General features: G+C 48.7%; 1 protein-coding gene across 1 annotated transcript in view; it reads left to right on the top strand.

Moving 5' to 3' along the window:
* Positions 1-234: 234 nt before the first annotated feature.
* The window catches only part of LOC130106686 (tensin-2-like), a 29,173-nt gene continuing 3,512 nt past the window's right edge, over positions 235-25,895 (top strand). Inside the window, 26 exon segments of the mRNA XM_056272890.1 lie at positions 235-307; positions 310-342; positions 345-397; positions 1,439-1,469; positions 1,472-1,488; positions 1,650-1,701; positions 1,704-1,771; positions 3,089-3,153; positions 3,643-3,726; positions 5,756-5,868; positions 6,368-6,428; positions 6,794-6,869; positions 9,795-9,924; positions 12,265-12,330; positions 13,624-13,740; positions 15,300-15,337; positions 15,339-16,218; positions 16,221-16,378; positions 16,381-16,873; positions 17,931-18,066; positions 20,194-21,488; positions 21,739-21,870; positions 22,169-22,264; positions 23,010-23,087; positions 23,368-23,445; positions 24,673-24,841. Coding sequence (XP_056128865.1) covers positions 238-307; positions 310-342; positions 345-397; positions 1,439-1,469; positions 1,472-1,488; positions 1,650-1,701; positions 1,704-1,771; positions 3,089-3,153; positions 3,643-3,726; positions 5,756-5,868; positions 6,368-6,428; positions 6,794-6,869; positions 9,795-9,924; positions 12,265-12,330; positions 13,624-13,740; positions 15,300-15,337; positions 15,339-16,218; positions 16,221-16,378; positions 16,381-16,873; positions 17,931-18,066; positions 20,194-21,488; positions 21,739-21,870; positions 22,169-22,264; positions 23,010-23,087; positions 23,368-23,445; positions 24,673-24,841 — 4,589 coding nt within the window. The 5' untranslated portion in view covers positions 235-237.

Raw genomic sequence — 25,895 nt, forward strand, 5'->3', positions numbered from 1 at the left:
CATGCACTCTGCATTGAAATAACTGCATTTTTGTCAGTTCCTGGTAAGTTATCAGTTTGAGTTATTGTGTTCATTGTCTCAGGGTCCACCAAGTCGCTGACCTACCACCAAGCAAAGAAACACCCTGCCCAGGTAAGGGCCGTCTCATTCATGCCATGGCCAACAGCCCAGTTAGATTTCTAGCTGACTTTCAGCTTCTCTTGGTGTTCATCCAGGAGTTTCAGCGTCGACCGTGTGATGGAGCGGGTGATGGAGCGCAACTATGACTTCGATCTCACCTACATCACGGAGAGGATCATCTCTGTCTTCTTCCCCCACTGTTGGAGGAGCAGAGATATAGGCTCACCTGAAGGAGGTGGCTGCCATGCTCAAGTCCAAACATCAAGACAAGTTCCTGGTGAGGGACTCTTCACTTCCGAGAGAGAGAGAGAGAGAGAGAGAGAGAGAGAGAGAGAGAGAGAGAGAGAGAGAGAGAGAGAGAGAGAGAGAGAGGAGAGAGAGAGAGAGAGAAGAGAGAGAGAGAGAAGAGAGAGAGAGAGAGAGAGAGAGAGAGAGAGAGAGAGAGAGAGAGAGAGAGTCCTTTTGCTTTCACACCATATCAGATAGAGCGATTCCATCGGTGGCCATGTTGTCAGGACTATTTTGTGTCACTCCTTTGACAAAAGCAAAATGAATTCCTTCTGCAAATTATTTTTACAGCATTTCTGCCTGCCTTCATACGTACAATGAACACTATTCAATGGAGGTAGACAAGAAATAAGGGAGAGATGTCGGTGTACAATAGATGGATTCATAATAAATAATAACAAATATAATAAATAGTCAAATAATAAATTATTATATAAATAAATCAAATTATTAAATAATATCATGAGATTATTATTGTTTTATGAATTATTATTTATTACTATATGAATTATTTTATATTATTTATTATAATAATATAATATGATTTATATTATAAAATTATTATTTTAGAAATTATTATTTATTATTGTATAAATTATTATTTATATATTATTGTGTAAAATAATATAATAATATTTTTTAAATAAATAAAATTATCAAATACTAAATCATAATAAATAGATTCTACAATGAATAGATTATATGTGCCTTAGCCTGATAAACCATCCGGATTCCACCAAATAACAAATCAAAATGTTATTTGGCTGCCCATCAAATATTTGCACCCTATCTATATTTCCTCATCAGTGTAAGCATAACAGAAATACAGCTGCAGGGATAGGTGTATGGCTGTGATACAAAACTGACTGGACTGAATGAAGACAGCTTTCATTTTATTTGTACTGTAGGTGGAAGCATCTAGGGAATGCTCAGGTATTAAACAAATGAATAGCAGGTTTAGTTGCATACCCAACAAGCTGGGGAGGTATCTTTTGGCAGAGTACTGAGCTGAAACTGAATTATTTTGCAGCTTTTCAACCTCTCCGAAAGGCGCCATGACATCACCGGCTGAATCCAAAGGTAGAGCGGCTCTTTCTGTCACCCACATTGTTTTGTATTCTTAATGCAGTAAATAGTAAATTCATATCAAATACTAACTCAGTATAATCCAAGTGTACTGATGGCTCCCCCCCCCCTCTCTCTCCCCTACCCTTCCCTGCCGTGCCCCCTTTCCACTCCAGGTCCATGACTTTGGCTGGCCTGACCTTCATGCCCCACCCCTGGATAAGATTTGTGCATGTGTAAGGCCATGGAGATGTGGTTGACCTCCGACCCCCAACACGTGGTGGTCCTGCACTGCAAGGTCAGAATTCACAGGGTCAACACGTTGCAAGCCTGCCCAGATGCCACGGCGTTTCCCGTGCTCTGAGATGGCGTTGTGGAATGGGGCCGTCTTTAGTTTCAGACAAAAAGAAACTCTGTTAGGCGTTTGTATTTCTGCATTTCAGGTCACAGCTCAGCAGGGGGCAGAATGAGAAGGACGGCACCTTCTATTTAAACACAAATAAGAGAAACACATCCTTGGGATGAATTGAACAACTTGGGTAAAACATTGGAAATGACAATTTTATCTTTCCACTGCTTCTCATTGCTTAAATAAGCAAATCTGCCAGGTTAAGCATAATCATGTAGTGATTTTATTTTAGTCATGTTTATGGGAAATTGTGGCATCCGGGTAGCGTAGCGGTCTATTGACTACCAACACGGGGGTCGCCTGTTCGAATCCACGTGTTACCTCGGCTCGGTCGGGCGTCCCTACAGACACAATTGGCCGTTTCTGAGGGTGAGAAGCCGGATGTGGGTGTGTGTCCTGGTCGCTGCGCTAGCGCCTCCTCTGGTCGATCGGGGTACCTGTTCGGGGGAAGAGGAGGAAATAGCGTACGCGCTATGTCCCTCTGGTGAAACTCCTCACTGCCAGGTGAAATCCTCACTGCCAGGTGAAAAGAAGCGGCTGGCGACTCCACATGTATGGGAGGAGGCATGTGGTAGTCTGCAGCCCTCCCCGGATCAGCAGAGGGGGTGGAGCAGAGACCAGGACAGCTCATAAAATAGAGTAATTGGCCGAGTACAATTGGGGAGATTAAAGGTGGAAAAATGAAGAAAAAACAAGTTTATGGGAATTATGTGGCAACTATCACTTTTGGGGTTTCTTTTTTCTTTTGGTTTGGCGCTCATCCGGCATCTGTAGAACGTTTTTCATTTACATATCATTTTCCTCCTGAACACTAAATACTGAGACCTGACTATGGCTCCAGTCTCTAGTTTTTCCAGCACAGGCAACTTTTCCCAGACTCAGATTATGCCAAGATAGAAGGAATCGTTTTTGTTCTGCAGGTCTAAACCTAAAGCTAGTTTGTCTGGGGGGAACCGACAGTGTGACGATGCAGGTCCTGTAGTGGAATAGCCTTCCCGTTCATTAGGACTGTCAGTCTGGCGTTGTCCGTAGGGGTCTGCTCAGGAATTTGAAGCTGGGATGTCTGGAATATTTCAGGAAGTAAGGAGCACTCTGTGTGTGAGGAAAAAAAAAAAAAAAAACACCATGGGAGCTTTTTAATTTGTTTTTTTTTTCAACTCAAAAGCAATCGACTTTATCCTGACTACAGCCTCTGTCCCCCAACAGGGCAACAAGGGTAAGACGGGCGTGATCATCGCAGCCTACATGCACTACAGCAAGATCTCTGCAGGGTAAGTGTGTTTCGGACAGCTTTCCACCCTGTGACGTCTTCTTATTCGTCAGAGCATCCACTCATGGAAACTCTCTGAGAGTTACATAAGAGGTGTTCAGAGACGGACTCGAACAGAGGGCACAGAGGCCACGTGTCTTTTTTTTTTAAAGATTCGGTACAATCTAGCGAAAGGCTTTGATTTTGGCCCGTCGGACATAAGCGTCACGATTTCCATATAAAGTCGTTGATAAATTGTTATTTTATGTTAAACGAAGCCCTGCGGATTTACACAGGAACAGTGGAAACTGGTTTATCCTGTGGCCAATGCCAGCTGTATCCTATCCATGTACTTTCTGGCAACCAGAGTCTGGTGCAAGTCCCGTGATGGAAAACATTGGCTCACAGTGTGTGTGTGTGTGTGTGTGTGTGTGTGTGTGTGTGTGTGTGTGTGTGTGTGTGTGTGTGTGTGTGTGTGTGTGTGTGTGTGTGTGTGTGTGTGTGTGTGCAGGGCGGACCAAGCCCTCAGTACTCTGGCCATGAGGAAGTTCTGTGAAGATAAGGTGTCCTCCTCCCTCCAGCCGTCCCAAAACAGGTACAAAACCGAGGAGGGTGATTTATGGACAAGTGAGGGGTGGTCACACACACCCCCCCAATCAGCACACTTGATTAGATTTAACCCAGCGGCAGGAAAAAACAGCTTTTTTTTGAGAATGTGCAACTTCATATGTACAACCGCTTTCTTTAACTTAAAGTAATTGTCATGGAAGACTGGAACGACTATTGTCATTTTGACGGTTTTGGATTTTCGAAGTTGGATAACTTTGTGAGAAAAAGATACGGACCGGAATGCTCCTAAAACTGCATATATTTGCTTTAATGAGTCTTAGATCAACTGCACAAAAAAGTTATAAGATCTACCCTAAAACGACCACGAGTCGTTAAAATGACCGTCTCGTAATTTGCGCGTCATCGTGTGCGTCATGTGACTATTTATGACGCGTGTCGGTGGCGTCATTTCCTTCGCGAAGTTCGTTGCTCTGTCCTAGAAACACACTAGCGCCCTCCAGCGCAGAGACATAGTCTAAAGTTGATTTCTGATTATGTCCAACATGTCTGGTTACAGACGCACCATGACTACCAACGAGGCGCTGCAGTATTTACAGGCGCTGGACAGCGGCCATTTTAAATTGTTTGAAAAACAGTATCAAAGTTGTTAAAATGTTAATTTTGGTGTCAGTTAGTTTCTTAACAGACATAGTAACATATGCAATGCATTAATATCTCAATTGGGTATTTATTGTAAACTACTAATAATACACGTTGGCCCCTAGCTAACGGGTCTGACCCTTTAGCCGAGCGGTTAGTGACGTTGCCTTGTGGTGCAGTTCACTCCGTATCGAATCCCGCTCCGGGCAAGAAAATAACCGGTTACCTTATCGTGACAGAATATAGAGTTTAAAAACGAGACTGTCCTCTACCAGAAAACGACGCACGAGCAGCTTATTACGACCTATAGTTGCGTTTTACGCTGCTTCCTCGCGGTCCTCCGTCATTATAACACGTCACTTCCCCTGTAACGATAAGCATCTCCTTCCATAAGCTCCCGTGAGAGGAATATTAATAAAAGCAAAGTTTAATGTCACATAGCGGTTATAATGTCCACGCTAGCTGGATTCCTATCTTGTGGCTAACGTTAAGTTAGCTCTTATAACGTTATTCATGGGTAAACATGCTGCCAATAGCAATCTCAGCTTCTATACTAGACGGCGAAACGACACAAAAACGCACTGAATACATATTGTATTGTTCTCACATTACTTTAAAATCCCACAATGCACTGAGGCGAAAAGTATCTGTTGCATATCTCCTGCCGCCGGTAGGGGGCGCTAATTTAGGAACCGCTCCTGTGGGTCGTATTAGAGGACAAACGACCCATGTGGTCGTATGGGTTGGAGGACTTAAAATCCGTGGTGGTCATTTTGACGGCCCACGGTCGTTCTCGTAGTTTTTAAGTTCCGGTCGTTGTTTGGGACTGTTTCAATATTTATTTTCAGTTCTTTTTCTCCATTCCACGTTTTATAGGCCTTGTCATGTTTGTTAGATTAGCAATATGTGTTTTCGGTTTTGTTTTTCAGGTAACAGTTTCCTTTTCAATTGCGCAATTCAAGTTCGACCATGTGTCTCTGAAGTTTAAACTGTTTAAAAATAGTATTATAGTTGTTAAAATGTTAATGTTGGTGCCAGTTAGTTTCATAACAGACATACTTATGTATGTAATGCATTAATATCTCAACTGGGTATTTATCTTGACAGAATATCGAGTTTAAAAACCGGCGGTCATTTTGACCGCCCATAGTCGTTTTAGGTAGGAGTGAAATCCCGGTCGTCACAAGACCTGCATTTTTATTATCACACCTCTCCATGCATCTGTCTGCTCCATTATCGTTCGCATTTTTGTCAACTTTGTTTGTTTGTTTTGCGTTTCTGTAGCCTCATCCACCCTCCCCTCTCAGTCTACTTCACTGGCATGGGTTTTTGTTTTCTCTTTCATATTCTCTCCTTCTTTCCATCTCATCGTTCCGCCCCGCCCCCCGCTCCCCCTCTCGTCTCTCCTCTCTCAGGTATATCTATTACTTCGGGGGTCTTCTGTCCGGGGCCATCAAGATGAACAGCAGCTCTCTCTTCCTCCATCAAGTCCTCATCCCTGCGCTCCCCAACTTCCAGGGCGAAGGAGGTGCCTGTTTTGTGTTGCCGTGTGTATGTTTGTGAGTGTGTGTGTGTTTGTGTGTGCCTGGATATGTGTGTTTATTTTCGTCTCCATTTATATGTGTTTTACCTAGTTTTTTATCGGAATCCAAATATGTGTTTCATATTTTATCCGTCCATATGCACCTAGATGCTAGTGTGTGAGTGTGTGAGTGTGTGTTCTACTGCTTGCCTTGGCACGACACTGAGATGCCATCTGAATGACAGCACTGTGTTGTGATAACAGCGTTCTTAGATGGTCATCTTCACTCACCCACCCACCCATGCAGACACACTCGTGTGTTTATCTTTAATCTGATGATGGAGCGCAGGAGGAGGGGTGGCAGTCAGCACATTCCACCACCGTGTTCATCAGAGTAATGCTGGCTCAGTCTGCCCCCCCTCCCGCAAACCCCCACATATATCTCTAAATCTATCTCTCTCTCTCTTTCCTCCCCCCCTCTCTCCCCCTCCCTTTTTCAAACCAGGCTACTACCCCTTCCTGAAGATCTACCAGTCCATGCAGTTGGTCTACACCTCGGGCATATAGTGGGTCTCCACCCCTATCATATCACCAATTGATAACACAGATAAGCAGAAGGACAAGGATGGGTTCTTCCCTGGGGGGGATTTTCTCAGCATTACAGAATGTTTTCCGTACAGTGGTGGTGTATTCAAAAGGACAAGTTTCAGAAAAAAAAGGGTCTGCTCACTGTGTCACATGACGTCACACCCAGTCCATCTGGTGTTACTTTCGCCGTGTCCAACCTTACCCCATACTTGGCTTGTCTCTTGTATCTTCATTGGCTGATACATGATATTATTTGCTGTGTTGTTGTAAATCTGTAGTTGACGTGCTTAACGTGTCCTGTGCTATCTAACACACGTGGTTGGCTGTACTGTGTTGTTAACAGTGACTTACAAGGAACTGGAGGCAGGCGGCTGTGTGTGACCATCGAGCCAGCGCTGCTGCTCAAAGGTGACATCATGGTGAGTGTGAGACTACAAGGAAATGACCGTTATGACAACCTCTTCGCTCCTCGGGGACGGGGTACCAGTGTTGACTCACTGACTTTGATTGTCTTCAGTAGAAACAATCAAAAACAAAACCTTAGGACGTCCAGATGGCATGGCGGTCTAATCCGTTGCCTATGAACATGGGGTTCGAATCCCCCGTGTTGGTCGGGCGTCCCTAGAGACACAATTGGCCGTGTCTGCGGGTGGGAAACCGGATGTGGGTATGTGTCCTGGTCGCTGCACTAGCGCCTCCTCTGGTCGGTCGGGGCGCCTGTTCAGGGGGGGAGGGGGACAGGGGGGAATAGCGTGATACTCCCACACGCTACGTCCCCCTGGCGAAACTTCTCAGGTGAAAAGAAGCGGCGGGCAACTCCACATGTATCGGAGGAGGCATGTGGTAGTCTGCCGCCGTCCCTGGATCGGCCACAGGGGTGGAGCAGCGACCAGGACGACTCGGAAGAGTGGGGTAATTGGCTAAGTACAATTGGGAGAAAAAAAACAAACAAAAACAAAACCTTAAAGCTACACGATGCAATTTTGGCATGGTGGTCACACTTGTTGGCTTCCTTGGTGCTTTCAGTATATATTACGTGGCTGCAGTGGCATACGTAATGAAGTCTCGGTGTTTCTTTGTCGACCCCCATTAATTAAACTAACCACAACTACTGAAGACGCAACTTCAGTGCTTGTCTTCCATAGTGTGTGATAGCCATCTTGGTTTGTCACTGACAATATCAAGAGACCAAAACTGCACGTGATATGTGAGAAGCCAGCTGGTCACACCAGACCAGTTGAGGCTCTAACAGCAAAATGATTTGGTTTATTGAATGGCCAGTGGATGCAGTCTGTTCTGTATAAACTCAGAAACACTTGAAGGGGCTTTTAGGGTGATTTTAATTTAGAACACATTTTATACCGGGGACCGGAGGGTGTGCTCCACAGCCTCCCTCAGAAAGTCTACTCTAAGGTGCTGGAAAGGAGGCTCCGACCGATTGTCGAACCTTGAATCCAGGAGGAACAATGCGGATTCCAACCTGGCCGTGGAGCAACGACCCAAATCTTTACTCTTGCGGAAGTGCTGAGGGAGGCATGGGAGTTTGACCAGCCAGTCTACATGTGTTTTGTGGACTTGGAGAAGGCTAACGACCGTGTACCCTGGGGCACTCTGTGGGGGGTACTGTGGGAGTATGGGGTACCGGGGCAGTTGCTGCAAGCCATGTGGTCCTTGTATAGCTGTCTCTGCATTCTCGGCACAAAGTCAAACACGTTTTCGGTGGGTGTCGGACTCCGCCAAGGTTAACCCTTGTCTCTGATTCTGTTTGTGATATTCATGGACAGGATCTGAAGGCACAGCCAAGGTGAGGAGTATGTCTGTTTTGGGAACCTTGAAATTGCATCTCTGCTCTTCGCAGATGTTGTGGTTTTGTTAGCTTCACTAGACACCACCTCCGGCACACACTGGGGCGGTTTGCAGCTGAGTGTGACATTGCCGGGATGAGAGTCAGCACCTCCAAGTCTGAGGCCATGGTTCTCTACCGTGAAATGGTGGATTGTTCCCTCCGGGTTGGGGATGAGTTGTTGCCTCGCGTGAAGGAGTTCAAGTATCTCGGGGTCTTGTTCACGAGTGAGGGTAGGATGGAGCGGGAGATTGGCAGGCGGATTGGTGCAGCATCAGCAGTAATGTGGACGTTCTACCGGACTGTTGTGGTGAAGAGGGAGCTGAGCCGGAAGGCAAAGCTCTCAATTTACCAGTCAATCTTTGTTCCAACCCTCACCTATGGTCATGAGCTTTGGGTAGTGACCGAAAGGACGAGATCGCGGCTATAAACGGCTGAAATGAGTTTCCTCCGTAGGGTGTCTGGGGTCAGCCTTAGCGATAGGGTGAGGAGCTCGGACATCCGGAGGGAACTCGGAGTAGAGCCGCTGCTCCTTCGCATCGAAAGGAGCCAGTTGAGGTGGTTTGGGCATCTGATTAGGATGCCTCTTGAGCACCTTCCTTTGGATGTTTTCCGGGCACGGCCCACTGGGAGGAGACCCCGGGGTAGACCCAGAACTTGCTGGAGGGACTACATGTCCAATCTGGCCTGGGAACACCTTGGGATCCCCCAGGAGGAGCTGGAGGGCATTGCTGAGGAGAGGGACATCTGGAGTGCCCTACTTAGTTTGCTGGCACCGCGACCCGACCCCAGAGAAGTGGCTGAAGATGAGATGAGATGAGATGAGATGAGATGAGATGAGATGAGATACTTAATTTGAATGCCCACAGTGAATTGTAATATGCCGTTTTTTAAAGTTGTATGCAGGCAGTTATCTCCCTTTTTGTTGCAGCTTGTTTTTTTGTTTTTTTTTATGAAGGCCAATAATGTGATGTATCTTTCAGGGAAATCCAATATCTCCTGATGTACCCGGTTCAAGTCAAGTCAAGTCAATTTTATTTGTACAACCCAATATCACAAATTACAAATTTGCCTCAGGGGGCTTTACAGCAACACAACATCCTGTCATTAGGCCCTTGCATCAGATAAGGAACAACTCCCTAAAAAAAACAAAAAACAAAAAAAAACCTTTAACGTTCAGTCTGTAAAACTCTTACAATGTTGCTAACAAACGACCTACTCTAAAGGTAAAAGGGACTTTAAAATGTATCAACTATCGCTAACAACATAGCACAATTTGTTTTAATGTGTTCCTTGAATCGTTTTGAAAAAATAGCCAAATACAGTTTTGACTCTCTCTCTCTCTCTCTCTCTCTCTCTCTCTCTCTCTCTCTCTCTCTCTCTCTCTCTCTCTCTCTCTCTCTCTCTCTCTCTCTCTCTCTCTCTCTCTCTCTCTCTCTCTCTCTCTCTCTCTCTCTCTCTCTCTCTCTCTCTCTCTCCCATCTTTCTGCGCCCCCTGCAGGTGAAATGCTACCACAGGCGAGCCCAGAGTGCTGACAGGGACACGGTTTTCCGCCTGCAGTTCCACACCTGCACCGTCCACGGATCCCAGCTGTGGTTCGGCAAGGGAGAGCTGGACGAGGCCTGCACAGGTAAAAAGAGTGACCCAGTCGTTTGCAGAGGGAAAGTGGGCTGTGGGGGGTGGGGGGGGGGTCGGGGAACAAGGCAGAGCCAGAAAATAGGTGACATGCGTGACTTCATCTATGAATTTCAGAATCAGAATCATGCTTATTGACCATGTAGGTTTGTACCTACATGGAATTTGACTGGTTTCGTGGCTCTCTCGGTGTACTTAACATAGAATATCAACACTACAACACAACAATCTTCACATATATACACAAGGACTGACATACAGGTGAAATAACAGGTGATAAGGTGCAAAGGTGCAGAGGATATAACGGAGATACTGAAATATATGTTAGCAGGTTACTTACATACATGCCTGAGGTAAATGTACAAGACAGAGAGTACCAGTATACGTACAATGTACAGTACAGTATATACAAAATGGTTGGATTTATTTGACAGTGCTAAGCATTTATTTGAATGACAGCCTGAGGAAAGAAACTTTTTTTGTATCTGGTTGTTTTGGGGTAGGGTGGCGCAGTGGTTAATGCGGTCATCTCACAGCAAGAAGGTCCTGGGGTTCGAGCCCCGGGGTAGTCCAACCTTGGGGATCATCCCGGGTCGTCCTCTGTGTGGAGTTTGCATGTGGAGTTTCCGTGTCTGTGTGGGTTTCCTCCGGGTGCTCTGATTCCCCCCCACAGTCCAAAGACATGGAGGTCGGGTGAATCGGCCATACTAAATTGTCCCTAGGTGTGAATATGTGTGTGTGGGCCCTGTGATGGGCTGGCGGGCCTGTCCAGGGTGTCTCTCCGCCTGCTGCCCAGTGACTACTGGGATAGGCTCCAGCATCCCCGCGACCCTGAGAGCAGGATAAGCGGTTTGGATAATGGATGGATGGATGGAGTTTTGGGGTACAGTGCTCTGTAGCGCCTACCAGAGGGGTGGTGTTGGAACGGGTTGTGACCAGGGCGTGATGGGTCAGCAGTGATGTTGCCTGCTCGTTTCCTGACTCTGGAGGTGTATAAGTCCTAAGAATTTGAAAGAATGCATAGCACCCCCCCCCCCCCCCGGGGAATGATGTGGTACTTTTGTTCTGTCCAATTTCAGTTTTCCTCTACGGCTGTTGGGGGATTATGTTATTAAGCTGCGGTGGGATAACCACCATGTTGGACTAATTGGCATAATGGCAGCTCCCTGTAAAACAAGCGTAGAGGGAGGCCATCCATTGTATTTGGCTGTAGCTAACCATAATAATATGGTTGAAAAATGAACTTTAATAGCGGACGCTAAATCCTAATATTGGACAAATGAATATAATCATGGATCTCTGGGGATTGGCACAGCGAGATTGTTCCATCTTCTACGCAGAGAGTTTCTGTCTTAAATGATCCCGCAGGAAGAGTAAAGCGAGCTCGGTGTGTACTGGGGTTGTTGCTTAATACCATAATGAACACTCTCATTACCTCATTTCCTCATCGGTTTCGCATTCTGTGAAAAGTAAGAGTACTTCCAGCAGAAAAGCGTGACTATGGAGCACAGAGGAGGCACTGTGTGCTGCAGTCATCCCACCGGACCAGATGAAGCATACGATATGTAAACAGGACGCCCGTCTCACTGGGATGCCTGGAGAAGCCACCACTATGTTTTATGTGTTAGAGTAGGTTTTAAAGAGCAAATCAAGACCTACTCAATAAGGGTTTTGAACTTTGGGCTGGGATCTGTTTTTTTAAGGGGGGGGGTCTCCTCATCACACAATCCGTGGAAGTTGCAAAGGATTTAAGGGGGCGTCCGGGTAGCGTGGTGGTCTATTCTGTTGCCTACCAACACGGGGACGGCGGTTCGACGGCGTCCCTGCAGACACAATTGGCCGTGTCTGCGGGAGGGAAGCCGGATGGGGGTATGTGTCCTGGTCGCTGCACTAGCGCCTCCTCTGGTGGGTCGGGGTACCTGTTCAGGGGGGACTGGGGGAATAGCATGATCCTCCCACGTGCTACGGCCCCCTGGTGAAACTCCTCACTGTCAGGTGAAAAGAAGCGGCTGGTGACTCCACATGTATCGGAGGAAGCATGTGGTAGTCTGCAGCCCTCCCCGGATCAGCAGAGGGGGTGGAGCAGCGACCAGGGAAGGATCGGAAGAGTGGGGTAATTGGCCGGGTACAACTGGGGGAGAAAAATAAAAAAGTAAAGGATTTAAGAACACATGATTTAGAAGCTCTGATAAGATCATGGTCGCCTGGTTTAACGATCTGCCATCATCAATAATGTCTGAGGATGTACAGACAATGATAACATGTAACTGCACAACTTCCAATCTTATATTTTGTCTTGTATTTCTTGGATCTTGTATTTTCTTTCCTCCCCCAGATGAGCGTTTCCCAGCCGACGCGACGGTGGAGTTTGTCTTCTCCTCTGGACCGGAAAAGATCAAAGGTTTTATCAGTCTTCCATTTCCTCATTCACGTTTTCATTTACTCATGTAGCAACTCGTGAAGTCAGTGGCATCAAGTAGCACATATATTCATGTGTCAACCTACATACTAACAGAGCAGCGGTTCTCAACCAGGTCCTCAGATACCACCGGCTCTAAAACCTCCCTGATTGGAGGCTGGAATAACTGGGGGAAAAGGGGTGAATGTATTGAACTACCAGGCGGAATAGAAAACCAGGGGGCGTCCGGGTAGCATAGCGGTCTAGCCCATTGCCTACCTACACGGGGATCGCCGGTTCGAACCCCCGTGTTACCTCCGGCTTGGTCGGGCGTCCCTACAGACACAATTGGCCATGTGTGCGGGTGGGAAGCCGGATATGGGTATGTGTCCTGGTCGCTGCACTAGCGCCCCCTCTGGTCAGTCGGGGCGCCTGTTCAGGGGGGAGGGGGAACTGGGGAGAATATCGTGATCTTCCCACGCGCTATGTTCCCCTGGCGAAACTCCTCACTGTCAGGTGAAAGGAGACAGCCGGCGACTCCACATGTATGGGAGGAGGCATGTGATAGTCTGCAGCCCTCCCTGGGTCGGCAAAGGGGGTGGAGCAGCGACCCGGGACAGCTCGAAAGAGTGGGGTAATTGGATGGGTACAATTGGGGGGGGAAACAGGGAAAATCCAAAAAAAAAAAAGAAAGAATAGAAAACCAGCAGCACTGGTGGTGCTCAGGGACCTGATTGAGAACCACCGACCTTGTTTGGATATTATAGCCAAAAGTGCATGTCATGTCAGGTGTGCGATTTGGGCAAGTTTGCAATGGATACATCAGCAATGGTGATGTAAATAATGGGGGATTCAAGTCACTGGAGAATGCCACCACAGTCATGCTCGCAGACTCTCTGTGAATTGAGGTAGGCCTGGAAAAGGAAAGTGTTTAGGCTTTTGTGCAATGAAATAAGTGATACAAGAGGCCAGGTAATGGAAAAGCCTGGGTGCAGAGCTCAGCCCCCAAGCAGTGGCATGGTTTTTTCCCTCTTATGAAGTCCAACACTTTTGTCTTTGTTCCCCTTCAAGAGTAATTTTAATCTCTACCCAGGGAGCGAAAAATAAATAACCTGGAACACTGGCAAGCCCAGAATACGCTGGTTCAGTTCAGTCTCGGAAAGGCGAAGCGAAGGAAAAAGCATTTCCGTCTACGCTGACGTGTTCCCATCTTCTCTGTTGCCCTCTGTGCTGTTAACCGAGCTACTCCAGCAGAAATATGGTAAGCATCATCTCAAGAAGGTTTCTGTGTTTCAGGCCGTGAGTACCAGAAGAACGACCCGGCTGTTACAGTGGACTACAACACATCTGACCCAGTGGTCCGCTGGGACTCCTATGAGAACTTCAACCAGCGATACCAGGACAGCTTAGAAGGTAATAACCCCCTTGCTAAATGACTGGAGAAGAAACATGGGTAACACTTTAGTATGGGGAACATAAAAAAACTTAATTACTAGTGAATTAGTAATGATCAAGATGTCACTTTAGTATGGGGAACATATTCTAAGTAACAAAAACTTAATTTAGAGTAATTTAACACTATGAACACTTGTAGTTTTGTGTTTTTTTATGTAAGAGCAGACCATATTCATTAAGTGTTAGTAAGGGAGAGTAACTCTTCTTGTGGTACTACCACCTTATAAAGTCCATACTAAGCAAAGCATATTGAGATGGTACTACTAATAAGCAATAATTCTGAGGTTATAGAGGGAAAACTCATAGTTAATGGCTTACTGGTTGTATAATAAGGCCATGCAGAATAAGGCATTAATGAGTACGTAATAATGACCAATTAAGAGCCAATACGTTGCTAATTTGCATGCTAATAAGCACCTAATTAATGGTGACTACGTTCCCCATACTAAAGTGTTACCGAAACATGTAATGGTTGGCACTCTGGGTCACCTGGGTCTGAAGTGAGGCAGACCGTTAGTCCAGCATCAGCGCCTGTAATTAATAAGGATCCGTCAATGTCATGGTAGGTGTTGGAAAAATTCTGTTATAGTCATTTTTTATGTTTTAGTTTTATGCATAATATTATGGTTTTTCATGTTCGCTGATGGGTGGCACGGTGGCGCAGTGGTTAGCGCGGTCGCCCCACAGCAAGAAGGTCCTGGTTCGAGCCCTGGGTTAGTCCAACCTCTGGGGGTCGTCCCAGGTCGTCCTCTGTGTGGAGTTTGCATGTTCTCCCCGTGTCTGCGTGGGTTTCCTCAGGGGTGCTCCGGTTTCCTCCCACAGTCCAAAGACATGTAGGTCAGGTGAATCGGCCGTACTAAATTGTCCCCAGGGATGAATATGTTGTGTGTTTCGGCCCTGTGTGATGGCCTGGCGGCCTGTCCAGGGTGTCTCCCCGCCTGCTACCCAATGACTGCTGGGATAGGCTCCAGCATCCCTGTGATCCTGAGAGCAGGATAAGCGGCTTGGATAATAGATGGATGTTTGCTGATATTACATTTTGTGTTGTATTTGTGTATCCTAATGTTTAATGCCAATGACACAATAGGGCCTTACTAGGGCTGGGCTAAACAAAAATATTAAAAGTTATGGAATATTTAAAAAAATCAGAATTTATTCATACTGCAGCAGGCGTTGCTACGTCCCATAAACGACTCGGTGTACTGCTGCCTGGTGATATTTGCTTTTCATTTTATTTAATTTTGCCGCGTGATATTCATTCTGCGCCACTCAGTGTAACCACGGGGTAACTGACAGGGACGCAAGTCAGAGGTTTCTCCTGAAGTCAACGAAGCCAATTCTTCTGTTGACTCTGTCAAAGTGGCGGAGGGAGTTTGGAATTATCTGTCAGTGCTTTTGAAATTGTGTGAATAAAAGTTGTGGTCAGTACAACCCCCGTCTGTCGTTGTGAATGAGTCCATCAAAGTGAGATTGGACAGCGGTTTGTATTTTTGACCCTCTCTTTCTTCCTCTCTCAGACATCGCCCACACCAAAGGTCCGCTGGATGGCAGTCTCTTACGCCCAGATAAAGAAGCGGCGTGGTCCTGGCTCCGGCTCCCTCACCTCAACCAACGGCAGCAGTCCAGGGGCAGGCATCCCAGAGGACAGACCCGGCCATTTCATAGGCTCTGACTCCGCCCTCTCAGCCCATTCCGGCCATTCAAACCAATCGTCTATCCACCCTGAGCGCCAGGAGGAACTGATTCATCCCTCACCCCCGACAAGACGGGAAAGGGAGGAACTTGAACGTCTTCTTGGAGGCATAGAGGGAAACGGTGACAGTGAGCGAGAGACCGCCATTTTGGATGACGGAGATTCCTTACCCTCAGAGCGCACTGGGACACTGAGGCCTCAGCCGGTCATGCTCCTGTCGGCCGGTTACAGGTCCCAGAGCTGTGCTGAGCCTGGCTGTGACCGTACCCTCCTCATGCCGAATGGGTACTGCCTCGACCGGGCACCTGGTACCAACGGGCACCACGGGGCCACCCTCTCTGCCAACCCTCACCTGGCAGCCCCTCCTTCGCACATGGATCTGTGCCAGCACTACAGCCCCCACTCCCACCAGTCCCTTCCACCTCCTGACCTGGTGTGGGACCGCCAGACTGGCTCATCACACTACTTACACCGCTCCTGTACGGACACTGCCCCCTCCACTCACCAGTTCTATCCCTATCCAGCCCCGGACCTTACACCTCACCCCCACCCCCACCCCCACCCCCATCCCCTGTCCGCACCGAGTCGGCTGCTTTGTCGAGGGGATGACTACAGCTCCTACCACCATCCTCCTCCATCCCACAGCCACCATCACCCCCATCCGCACCATCCCAAATGCTCCACCAGCCCAACCTACCACGATATAATGCTGCTGGATGGTTTACCACCCCCTGGCTGTCCCTGTAGGACTGCAGTGTCAGAAGAGAAGACTCAGCAGTCTATCATGGTATAAGGCTGGACCGCGGCGACAGCTTCCACTGGGACCGAGAAGCAGAGCTTCAGCAAAGGGAGGTGGGGCTAAGGAGAGCCAGGGAAGCAGAGCTCCCGAGAGGGTCGGAGCTCCACTGGAGAGGGATCCCGGGCTGAGGCGAGGCAGAGAGATGTCCCTGCACTGGGAGAGAGACAGGGAGGTCGAGATGCAGTGGGAGAGGGAGAGGGAGGCAGAGTATTGGCACAGGAGGACCACTGTAGCCTCCTACGGTCCACAGGGTCATGACCTGCCAGCGTACACCTTCGATCCCTTGCCATCGGGTCACCCAGCCTACCCAGAGGCGTCACGGTCCCATGTTCACTCCCATTTGGATCTGAAGTACAGCAGCAGCAGTAGTGGGTATCAAACTCCCCACCAAGCCTGCCCCTGCTCCCCCTACCAGCCCTCGCCATCTGAGAGCAGGGGCTACGCCTCAGGGTACCCGTCAGCCTCCACCTCTCCTCTGCCCCCCGTCTCCTCCATGCCGGGGTCCTGTAACCATGACAGCAGCCCGGTTGAGCATAATCACAGTCACCACCATCACCATCCAGACTCACAGCAGTCATGTGGCTCTGACTCACAAACTGGTGGGTCAGATTAAAACAAAGATGTTCACATGCAAACACATGTAGCCCAAGATATTTCTATCACAACAAGCTCAGGGTTTATATAACCTACAACAAGCAGCACGCAACATTTGGTACTGCATTCAGGGCTGTGCTCAGCCTACTAAAAGGGATGGGTCTTCTTTCTCAAAAAGTGGACCTTTTCATTCCAGTCACAGGATACCTTATGCAAGCTGGCCTTTGACCTTCAATGGCTACGAACGCACTAAATATACAGCACACTAAAGTTTGCAGTTTAGTGGTAGCATTGCCAAATAATGGATATTTCAGTTTAAAAACATCTTATGGTAGCGACTGTGAGCTTATTTCTTTCCTTAGGTTACTGCTACTTGGTTTCATTGAATACACTTTAGCTGGACTTTCTGGGGCGGCACGGTGGCGCAGTGGTTAGCGCAGTCGCCTCACAGCAAGAAGGTCTTGGGTTTGAGCCCCGGGGTAGTCCAACCTCGGGGGTCGTCCCGGGTCATCCTCTGTGTGGAGTTTGCATGTTCTTCCTGTGTCTGCATGGGTTTCCTCCGGGGGCTCCGGTTTCCCCCCACAGTCCAAATACATGTAGGTCAGATGAATCGACCATACTAAATTGTCCCTAGGTGTGAATATGTGTGTGAAGGCCCTGTGATGGCCTGGTGGCCTGTCCAGGGTGTCTCCCCGCCTGCCACCCAATGACTGCTGGGATAGGCTCCAGCATCCCCGTGACCCTGAGAGCAGGATAAGCAGTTTGGATAATGGATGGATGGACTTTTTGGACCTGACATTGTGTGTGTGTGTGTGTGTGTGGGGGGGGGGGGGGATAGATCAGGCAGCCCTCCTGAATTTAATACACATTACTAGAAGTTGACTTATCCCTTAAGTACAATTTGTCTCAACAGTGAATTATTTTTTTGCAGTTGAGCAGTATTTTGTGTGCATGTTTTCCGTCAAGACTGAAGCACAATAAATTGAAATTTGCTTGTTTTGTTGTGGTATTTTTAAGCTACCTTAGTAAATTTTTTTAAATTCGCTCTCTTTCCTTCTAAAGATGGCCTCCGTAGTTCGGGTGAGAGTGTTGGATGGAGAGTCCACAGAGATCGCCACGCTGCCTGCTCCACCCCCTCCGACATGTCTGGATCCCCCACGCCCGTCCACAGCAGCAGCCCCCTGCGCACACAGGAAGGGTATTCATATTTCTTTTTGTGTTTCTCTCCAGTTAGAAGGGTAAAATGGTACATGGACTGCATTTCATACCGCGCTTTCCTCGTCCACCCACCACTCAAAGCGCTTTACAGTGACGCCTCACATCCACACACACGTTCACACACTGATGGCGGAGGCTGCCGTGCAAGGCGCCAACCTGCTCACCCGGAGCAGTTAAGGGTTCGGTGTCTTGCTCGAGGACACTTCGACACAGGAGCGCATGTCGGGACCCTTTAGGGGCCCTTTAATTGACTGGTTAACATAGTCGCTCGTGGTTTGGGCGACCCGGGTTCGTGTCCCGGCTGCGGCGGTTCCCGGCTGCCCCGTGAGTTCACTACAATAGCTTAGTGTATTTTGACGTGCTTAAGGGAAGATACCATTTACCACCAATTCACGTGAATAGGAGGTGTTAAGTTAAAATCCCTTTTGAGAATGTCATCTCTGCTTCACCAGAAATATCAACACTCCCGTATTTATCTCGAGGCCAGTTCAGATCAGTGATTCACAATGGAGAGCGTGTATTTTCATAGCCGTGGGCTTTTGTTTTCAGGATAACGGGCTGTCAGACAAATGGGCTTTCAGTCCAAGGGGACATTAGTCAGACTATTGGGGTTTCAGAATAATGGGCCGTCAGATATGGCAAGGCACCTTATAAAGAGAGGTGACTATGTGCTCCTCGGGTGGAACGGGCTCCTTCGGACGTGAAACGTCAGGCGCCACGAGGGGTCCTGTTGCTGCATCAGTCATCCAATGTTAAGCAGGTTATTCTGACGTTTTGGATCCACTGGACCTCTGTAAAGGCAGCACAGTGACACAGTGGTTAGCGCGGTCGCCTCACAGCAAGAAGGTCCTGGGTTTGAGCCCTGGGGTAGTGCAATCTTGGTGGGTCGTCCCAGTTCGTCCTCTGTGTGGAGTTTGCATGTTCTCCCCGTGTCTGTGTGGGTTTCCTCCGGGGGCTCTGGTTTCCTCCCACAGTCCAAAGACATGTAGGTCAGGTGACTTGGCCATACTGAATTGTCCTTAGGTGTGTGTGTGTGTGTTTTGGCCCTGTGATGGCCTGGCAGCCTGTACAGGGTGTCTCCCCGCCTGCCGCCTAATGACTGCCGGGTTTGGCTCCAGCATCCCACGACCCCAGTTGGGATAAGCGGTTTGGATAATGGATGGATGGATGGATGGATGGATGGATGGATGGATGGATGGATGGATGGATGGATGGATGGATGGATGGCCCTCTGTAAAATCACTGCAGACAGTGACCTCCCATGAATCCCTGATATGTGGCCGCTGGCAGGTATAAGGCGTTTACCTTTCCGTCGTTGCATGCATCACATGCCCTCGTCGCCTTTGATTAAACACTACCACGGCTCTTGCGGTGCATGCAGTCAAAATCCCCATGCCAGCACATACAGGTCTCGGAGACTATCGCGATAGTCTTGGAGACTATCACATAACATCACTCAGCGGAAACACAGACCATTCGCAAGAGCTTGTTTGCGGTCACGTGATTGTGATGACGCGCGAGCTTCAGATGGAGGGCAGGAAGTGAACAGCAGGATGGGCGAGATGGAGCTAGTTTAGACGGTATTATGAGAGAAAGGTGTAAACAGGAAGTAAGATCTGTTGGACATGATTCTTATGTGATGAAGAGTGGTCACTGCACACACGCGCGTTATCCAACCACAGGCGATGGTTCTTAAGCCATTTCTTGCATTTTTCCCCCCTCATGAACAACAATTTTTGGTACTCAGTAAAAACTCCTTGTGGTTTCTCAGTTAATGACGCCGAACATAGGCATTTCGAAAGTTTGTGAATTGTGATAGTGCTTCCTATGTAGAAAATCACTTCCTGCCCTCCATCTGTAGATCGTGACGTCATATGCAAACAACCTATTGTGTTTTGTCGACTTTTTAAAAAAAAATTGCTTCTATTTTGCGCAAAACTGCAGCGGAAACCCGCCCGCTCCCCCTCATCCATGACTGGACTGAGCAGGTGTGTTCCTATTAGGGTTTCCTCTTAAGCGTGAGATGCATGTCCCTACAATAGACGTGTAACGCTCATCATGAGAGGGGCTACCTGAACGCTTTAACACCTTTCTTTGTCTGTTTTAGTCCCAGTCTAGGAGGAAGGGAGTATCAGATCCGGACCACTGACATCATCAGCAATGACTACGATGCTGCCAAGCCACAGGACAGACCATTACATTGTAATAAAAGCCAAGACCCCCAGCAAACCCATACACAAACACAAATCACAGACCCCTCGCTGCCAGCTGGGGCCGCCAAAGACACACACTCACATGCAGTGACCACAACTGCTCACGTTGAACCCACCAATCACTGCACTGTACCCACAGACCCGCCCTCAGCCACGCAACATAACCACTTCAGTTCAACCACAGCTTCAGCTCCGTCCACACAGAACCAGGACACTACCCCTTCTCCGCCTAACCCCATCTCCCCAGCTAACCAGGAAAGCACTCAATGCCCAGCCCCTTCTTCCATAACTCCAGCATCGCCTACATCCGTTACACATGCCCAGCCTGGTGCCCGCACCCTCCAAACACCCCATCCTTCAGAGACTGCTGCACTGACCCCCTGTGTTACACAGGAAACGTCTCAGCCGCGGACCGAGACCCAGATGCCCGGCTCTCCAGGACCGGCCCCAGCACCTGTCAAGGTCAACGGAGTGTCTCAGTCAAGGGAATCTGTCGTGGATGTCCTCAAACCCACTGGCACTATCCCCGAAACCTCACCTCCCCCCGTATCTCCCACCCCAGGGTCACTCTCCTCACCCCAGCCCCAACCCACTAGTATGGAGGGGTCCACTGCCTCTGAATCCCCAGTTCCTGGCTTCGCTACTTTAAGTAGGAGATTGATGTTGAGTGGGTTAGACCCCCACCATCTGAACTACAGTCAGCAACATGGACCACCACATCACCAGTATCCTTATACGGAGCCCAGCGCTGTTGGACACGCCGACAAGCCCTGCGCGCCTTCTCTGGAGACAGCCGAGAGACACTTCCAATCCACCTTTCCCACCTCGGCAGGCTGTTGCCCTGCTAACGCCCCCCATCTCCACCCTTCCTCCTATTCCAACTACTCCACCGTGTCCGTCCCTCATCCCCATCCCCAGCCTCCTCTGCCAGAGAAACGTCGCCAGCCAGGGTCCCCCAATGGTGGGGCGGGGACTCTGAGACCAGCTGTGGGCCACGTGCCTCCCTCCAATGCCACTCAGCAGCAGCACCACGTCACCTTCTCTCCTACAGTGGGGGAAATGTCGCCCCCTGCTGGTCATACTGAGGGAGGGACATCTGTTGAGTCGGACAACACCAACCGGGTCAGTGTGAAATTTGTCCAGGACAGCTCGAGGTTCTGGTACAAGCCTGGAATCTCCAGAGACCAAGGTTTGTATCCAAGAACCAAAGTTATTTCAACTTTTGATTGTTGCACCGAATACTTACATGTACCGAGACTATGAATCATGCAGTTGTTCTGTATCTGTCATACACAGTGCAACGCTTATCACATATATTCTCACTCTTATCATTAGTAGTCTTTACCATGACCAGAAGTTATGACAAAAGCACACATATATCAGCAAATACTGTACATACGGAGGATGAATTTTCAAGTCTTGAATTTATTTGGGTGCAGCAATTGCAGCTTTGAAGGAAAAAGAGCCAGGGGCCTTCTTGATCCGGGACAGTAACTCCTTCCAGGGGGCCTACGGCTTGGCCCTGAAGGTGGCAACTCCTCCTCCTAATGTCAACAACCACAACAGCAAAGGTATGAACTCTTTTTTTTGTCGTTCATAGTACCTTCTGTATTACATTATATATTTTTTTCTCAACTTTTTACCCAGTGGGTTTTTGCAGTGACGCTGTACATCAGTCATAGTGTAATGTGTTTTTTCAAGTTGGGCCAACATGCCTCGCTCACATGGCTGCTTTCTTTTTTAACCACAACTCTACGTCAGTGAAGTCGGTGTAGTCTGGCTGTGTGACGTGACAGTTATTCTGCCGGTGTCTGCTCGGTAGGCCATGTCTCCACCTCGGTAACGTTATCTGTCTCCTGTCCATCACAGCGGGTGACCCCCTGGAGCAGCTGGTGAGACATTTTCTGATAGAGACCGGCCCTCGGGGAGTCAAGATTAAAGGATGTCAGAATGAGCCCTACTTTGGTAAGCGGGGCCTCAAAGGTTGCTTCTTTTTCTGGTTTTCAGGGAAAACCTTTTCCAGGTAGCCATCACTTTGCATCATATCCAACAACGGACATTGTCCTTTCAAAGATTTTTTTTGGGAGGGGGGGGGGGGTTCCCCCTTTTTCTCCCAAACTGTAGTTGGCCAATTACTCCACTCTTCCGAGCCGTTGCGGTCGCTGCTCCACTCCCTCTGCCGATCCGGGGAGGGCTGCAGACTACCACATGCCTCCTCCCATACATGTGGAGTCACCAGCTGCTTCTTTTCACCTGACAGTGAGGAGTTTCACCAGGGGGACGTAGCGCGTGGGAGGATCACGCTATTCCTCCCAGTTCCCCCTCCCCCCTGAACAGGCGCCCCGACTGACCAGAAGAGGCACTAGTGCAGTGACCAGGACACATAACCACATCTGGCTTCCCGCCCGCAGACATGGCCCATTATGTGTATAGGGACGCCTGACCAAGCCGGCAGTTCAAACCGGCGATCCCCATGTTGGTAGGCAACGGAATAGACTGCTACACTACCCGGACGCCCTTTCAAAGCTTTCTGTTGCTCCGTCTTCGGAAAGAAGAGGGTTAATTTCACGTGGAATATATATTTAGAGGTGGGATGAATGGGGAGTAGCGTCCTCCGGTATGAATTCTTGCTGTTTCCTTGATGTTAAAAGGAAAAATGTGAGAGGGAAATGTGAACCCCTCTCATCTCTCGTTTACCGGTGTTCCGCAGGGAGTCTGTCGGCATTAGTCTACCAGCACTCCATCACGCCCATCTCGTTGCCTTGTGCCCTGAAGATCCCAGAGAAAGGTCTGTATCTCTGGACACTGCTTATTTTCTTCCAGCATACCGTCCCATGATAACATGCATAAGTCATTTTGAAATCATCCCTGATATGTAAAATCTTTTAAAGAGTTTTTAACCAATCTGAAATGCAGGGAGCACGTTTTCTAAACACAGCCCTTTAAGTTAAAGGATGCCAATGATAGGATTCACACTGTGAGATGCAGGACACTTGCTTTTATCGCTCTAAATATATATATATATTTTATTTTATTTTTTTTTGGGTCTCTTATCTCCATGCTGTCAGAGCTGATCGGAGAGGTCCAGGAGGTTCAGCCGGCCAGTAACATGAGCACCGCTGCCGACCTGCTGAAACAAGGGGCAGGTGAGTGAACCATCACTTCACATGGTGTTGAACTGACTCAAGTTTAGCTGTTCTGCTGTGTTCAGACCATTTCACCTTCCCTGTGGACCTTTTGTTCCAAAGTCACACTGTTTAGATGAGAACAAGTCAGCTCCTCTACAGCCGGTTATCAATTTAAATCTCAGCACAAATAGTGGATGAGCTGTTGCCTCAAGTGAAGGAGTTCAAGTATCTTGGGGTCTTGTTCACGAGTGAGGGTAGGATGGAGCGGGAGATTGACAGGCGGATTGGTGCAGCATCAGCAGTCATGTGGACGTTGTACTGGACCGTTGTGGTGAAGAGGGAGCTGAGCCGGAAGGCAAAGCTCTCAATTTACCAGTCATTCTTCGTTCCAACGCTCACCTATGGTCATGAGCTTTGGGTAGTGACCGAAAGGGTGAGATCGCGGATACCAGCAGCTGAAATGAGTTTGCTCCGTAGGGTGTCTGGACTCAGCCTTAGAGATAGGGTGAGGAGCTCGGATATCCAGAGAGAGCTCGAAGTAGAGCCGCTGCTCCTTCGCGTCGAAAGGAGCCAGTTGAGGTGGTTAGGGCATCTGATCAGGATGCCTCCTGGGTGCCTTCCTTTGGAGGTTTACCAGGCACAGCCAATCTGGCCTGGGAACACCCCAGGAGGAGCTGCTGGAGGGCATACCCACATAGTTTGAAAACCACTGGTTTTAGTTGACCAGAATCCTGGGTTCGAGCCCTGTGGTAGTCCAACCTCGGGGGTCGGCCCAGGTCGTCCTCTGCGTGGAGTTTGCATTTTCTCCCTGTGTCTGCATGGATTTCCTCCAGGTGCTCCGGTTTCTTCCCAGAGTCCAAAGACATGTAGGTCAGATGAATCGGACATACTAAATTGCCCCTAGGTATGAATGTGTGTGTGTGTGTGTGTGTGTGTGTGTGTGTGTGTGTGTGTGTGTGTGACGGCCTGTCCAGGGTGACTCCCCGCCTGCTGCCCAATGACTGCTGGGAGGCTCCAGCGGTCCCGCGACCCTGAGAGCAGGATAAGCGGTTGGATAATTGATGAATGGATGGATGGATGGATGGGCGGATAGATGGATGGATGGATGGATGGATGGATGGATGGATGGGTGGATGGATGGATGGATGGATGGATGGATGGATGGATGGATGGATGGATGGATGGATGGATGGATGGCCAGACCTCGCCAGTATTTAATGGGTCCATGCCCCGACTCTTTTTCAGCCTGTAATGTCCTGTACCTGAACTCTGTGGAGACGGAGTCTCTGACGGGCCCTCAGGCCATCGCCAAGGCAACAGATGCTACTTTGGGTCGGAACCTGCGTCCAGCTGCGACAGTGGTCCAGTTCAAGGTGACGTCCCAGGGCATCACACTGACAGACAGCCAGCGCAGGTAAGAGAAACCTCCCAGCTCTCCGACTAGAGAAAAGAAAAACTGGCAGGACCGTGTCAGTGACGGTACCACAGTGACCGTAGTCGCGCTTTGAGTCGCAGCATCTAAACTGTTAGAAAAACCTCCAGCGCTGGAACATCGCCTCTGTCAGTTTTAAGGAAAATGTCAACCCAGCGGGCTGACAGCGCCGCACAGAGGAATTGACATCTTATCTCTTCTGTTTGTTTGACCAAAAAAATATAGTGATAACTGACACGAGCGCAAGCACACAGTCACACAACTGGTGTCAGGGAAGTCAAGTTAGTTTTATTTGTGTAGCCCAATATCACAAATTACAGATTTGCCTCAAGGGGCAACAGCAACACAACATCCTGTCCTTAGACCCTCACATCGGGTAAGGAACACCCCCCGCCCCCAGGAACCTTTAACAGGTAGGGAAAGTAGGAAGAAACCTCAGGGAGAGCAGCAGAGGAGCCCAGATAGCAAAATTGCTGTGGCCAGCACCCGTCCCACACCCGACACTTCATCCGGCCCACATACCGCGTGGATTGATGGTTTGTTTTGTGGTATTTGGGCCATATTCACCATTTACCACACGGGGGCACTTCAGGGTCACATCCAGATCACATGTTGCTGAGAGAACCGCATCTTTGCCAAAAAAGGCCCACATTTGATTTGGCACATTTGGGCAATATTTGCTATGATACATGTGGGCCACTTCAGGCTCACATCCATTTTGTCAGGGCCAGAAGAAGGCCATCGTTGCCTGAAGTGGCCCACATCCGGGTGCTATCCGGGAGGGATCTCTCTCCCAAGACAGACGACGCGCGATGGAGGTTGCGTTTACACAATTTACACAACACAACACTGAAAGAGGATAACAGAATTATAATGGAATTATAATATTACATATTACATGATATGACATGATATATACTGTTACAGTCGTACTGTAATGACAACAGAGTGCCAGTTCTGGTTCCAGAGCTGGGAAACTCATGATATTTGAAGGGAGGCCTGTTTCTCTTTTTTGCACTAATACGTCCTCTTGTCT

This window comes from Lampris incognitus, chromosome 2 (genome assembly GCF_029633865.1).
Source record: "Lampris incognitus isolate fLamInc1 chromosome 2, fLamInc1.hap2, whole genome shotgun sequence".
NCBI lineage: Eukaryota > Metazoa > Chordata > Actinopteri > Lampriformes > Lampridae > Lampris > Lampris incognitus.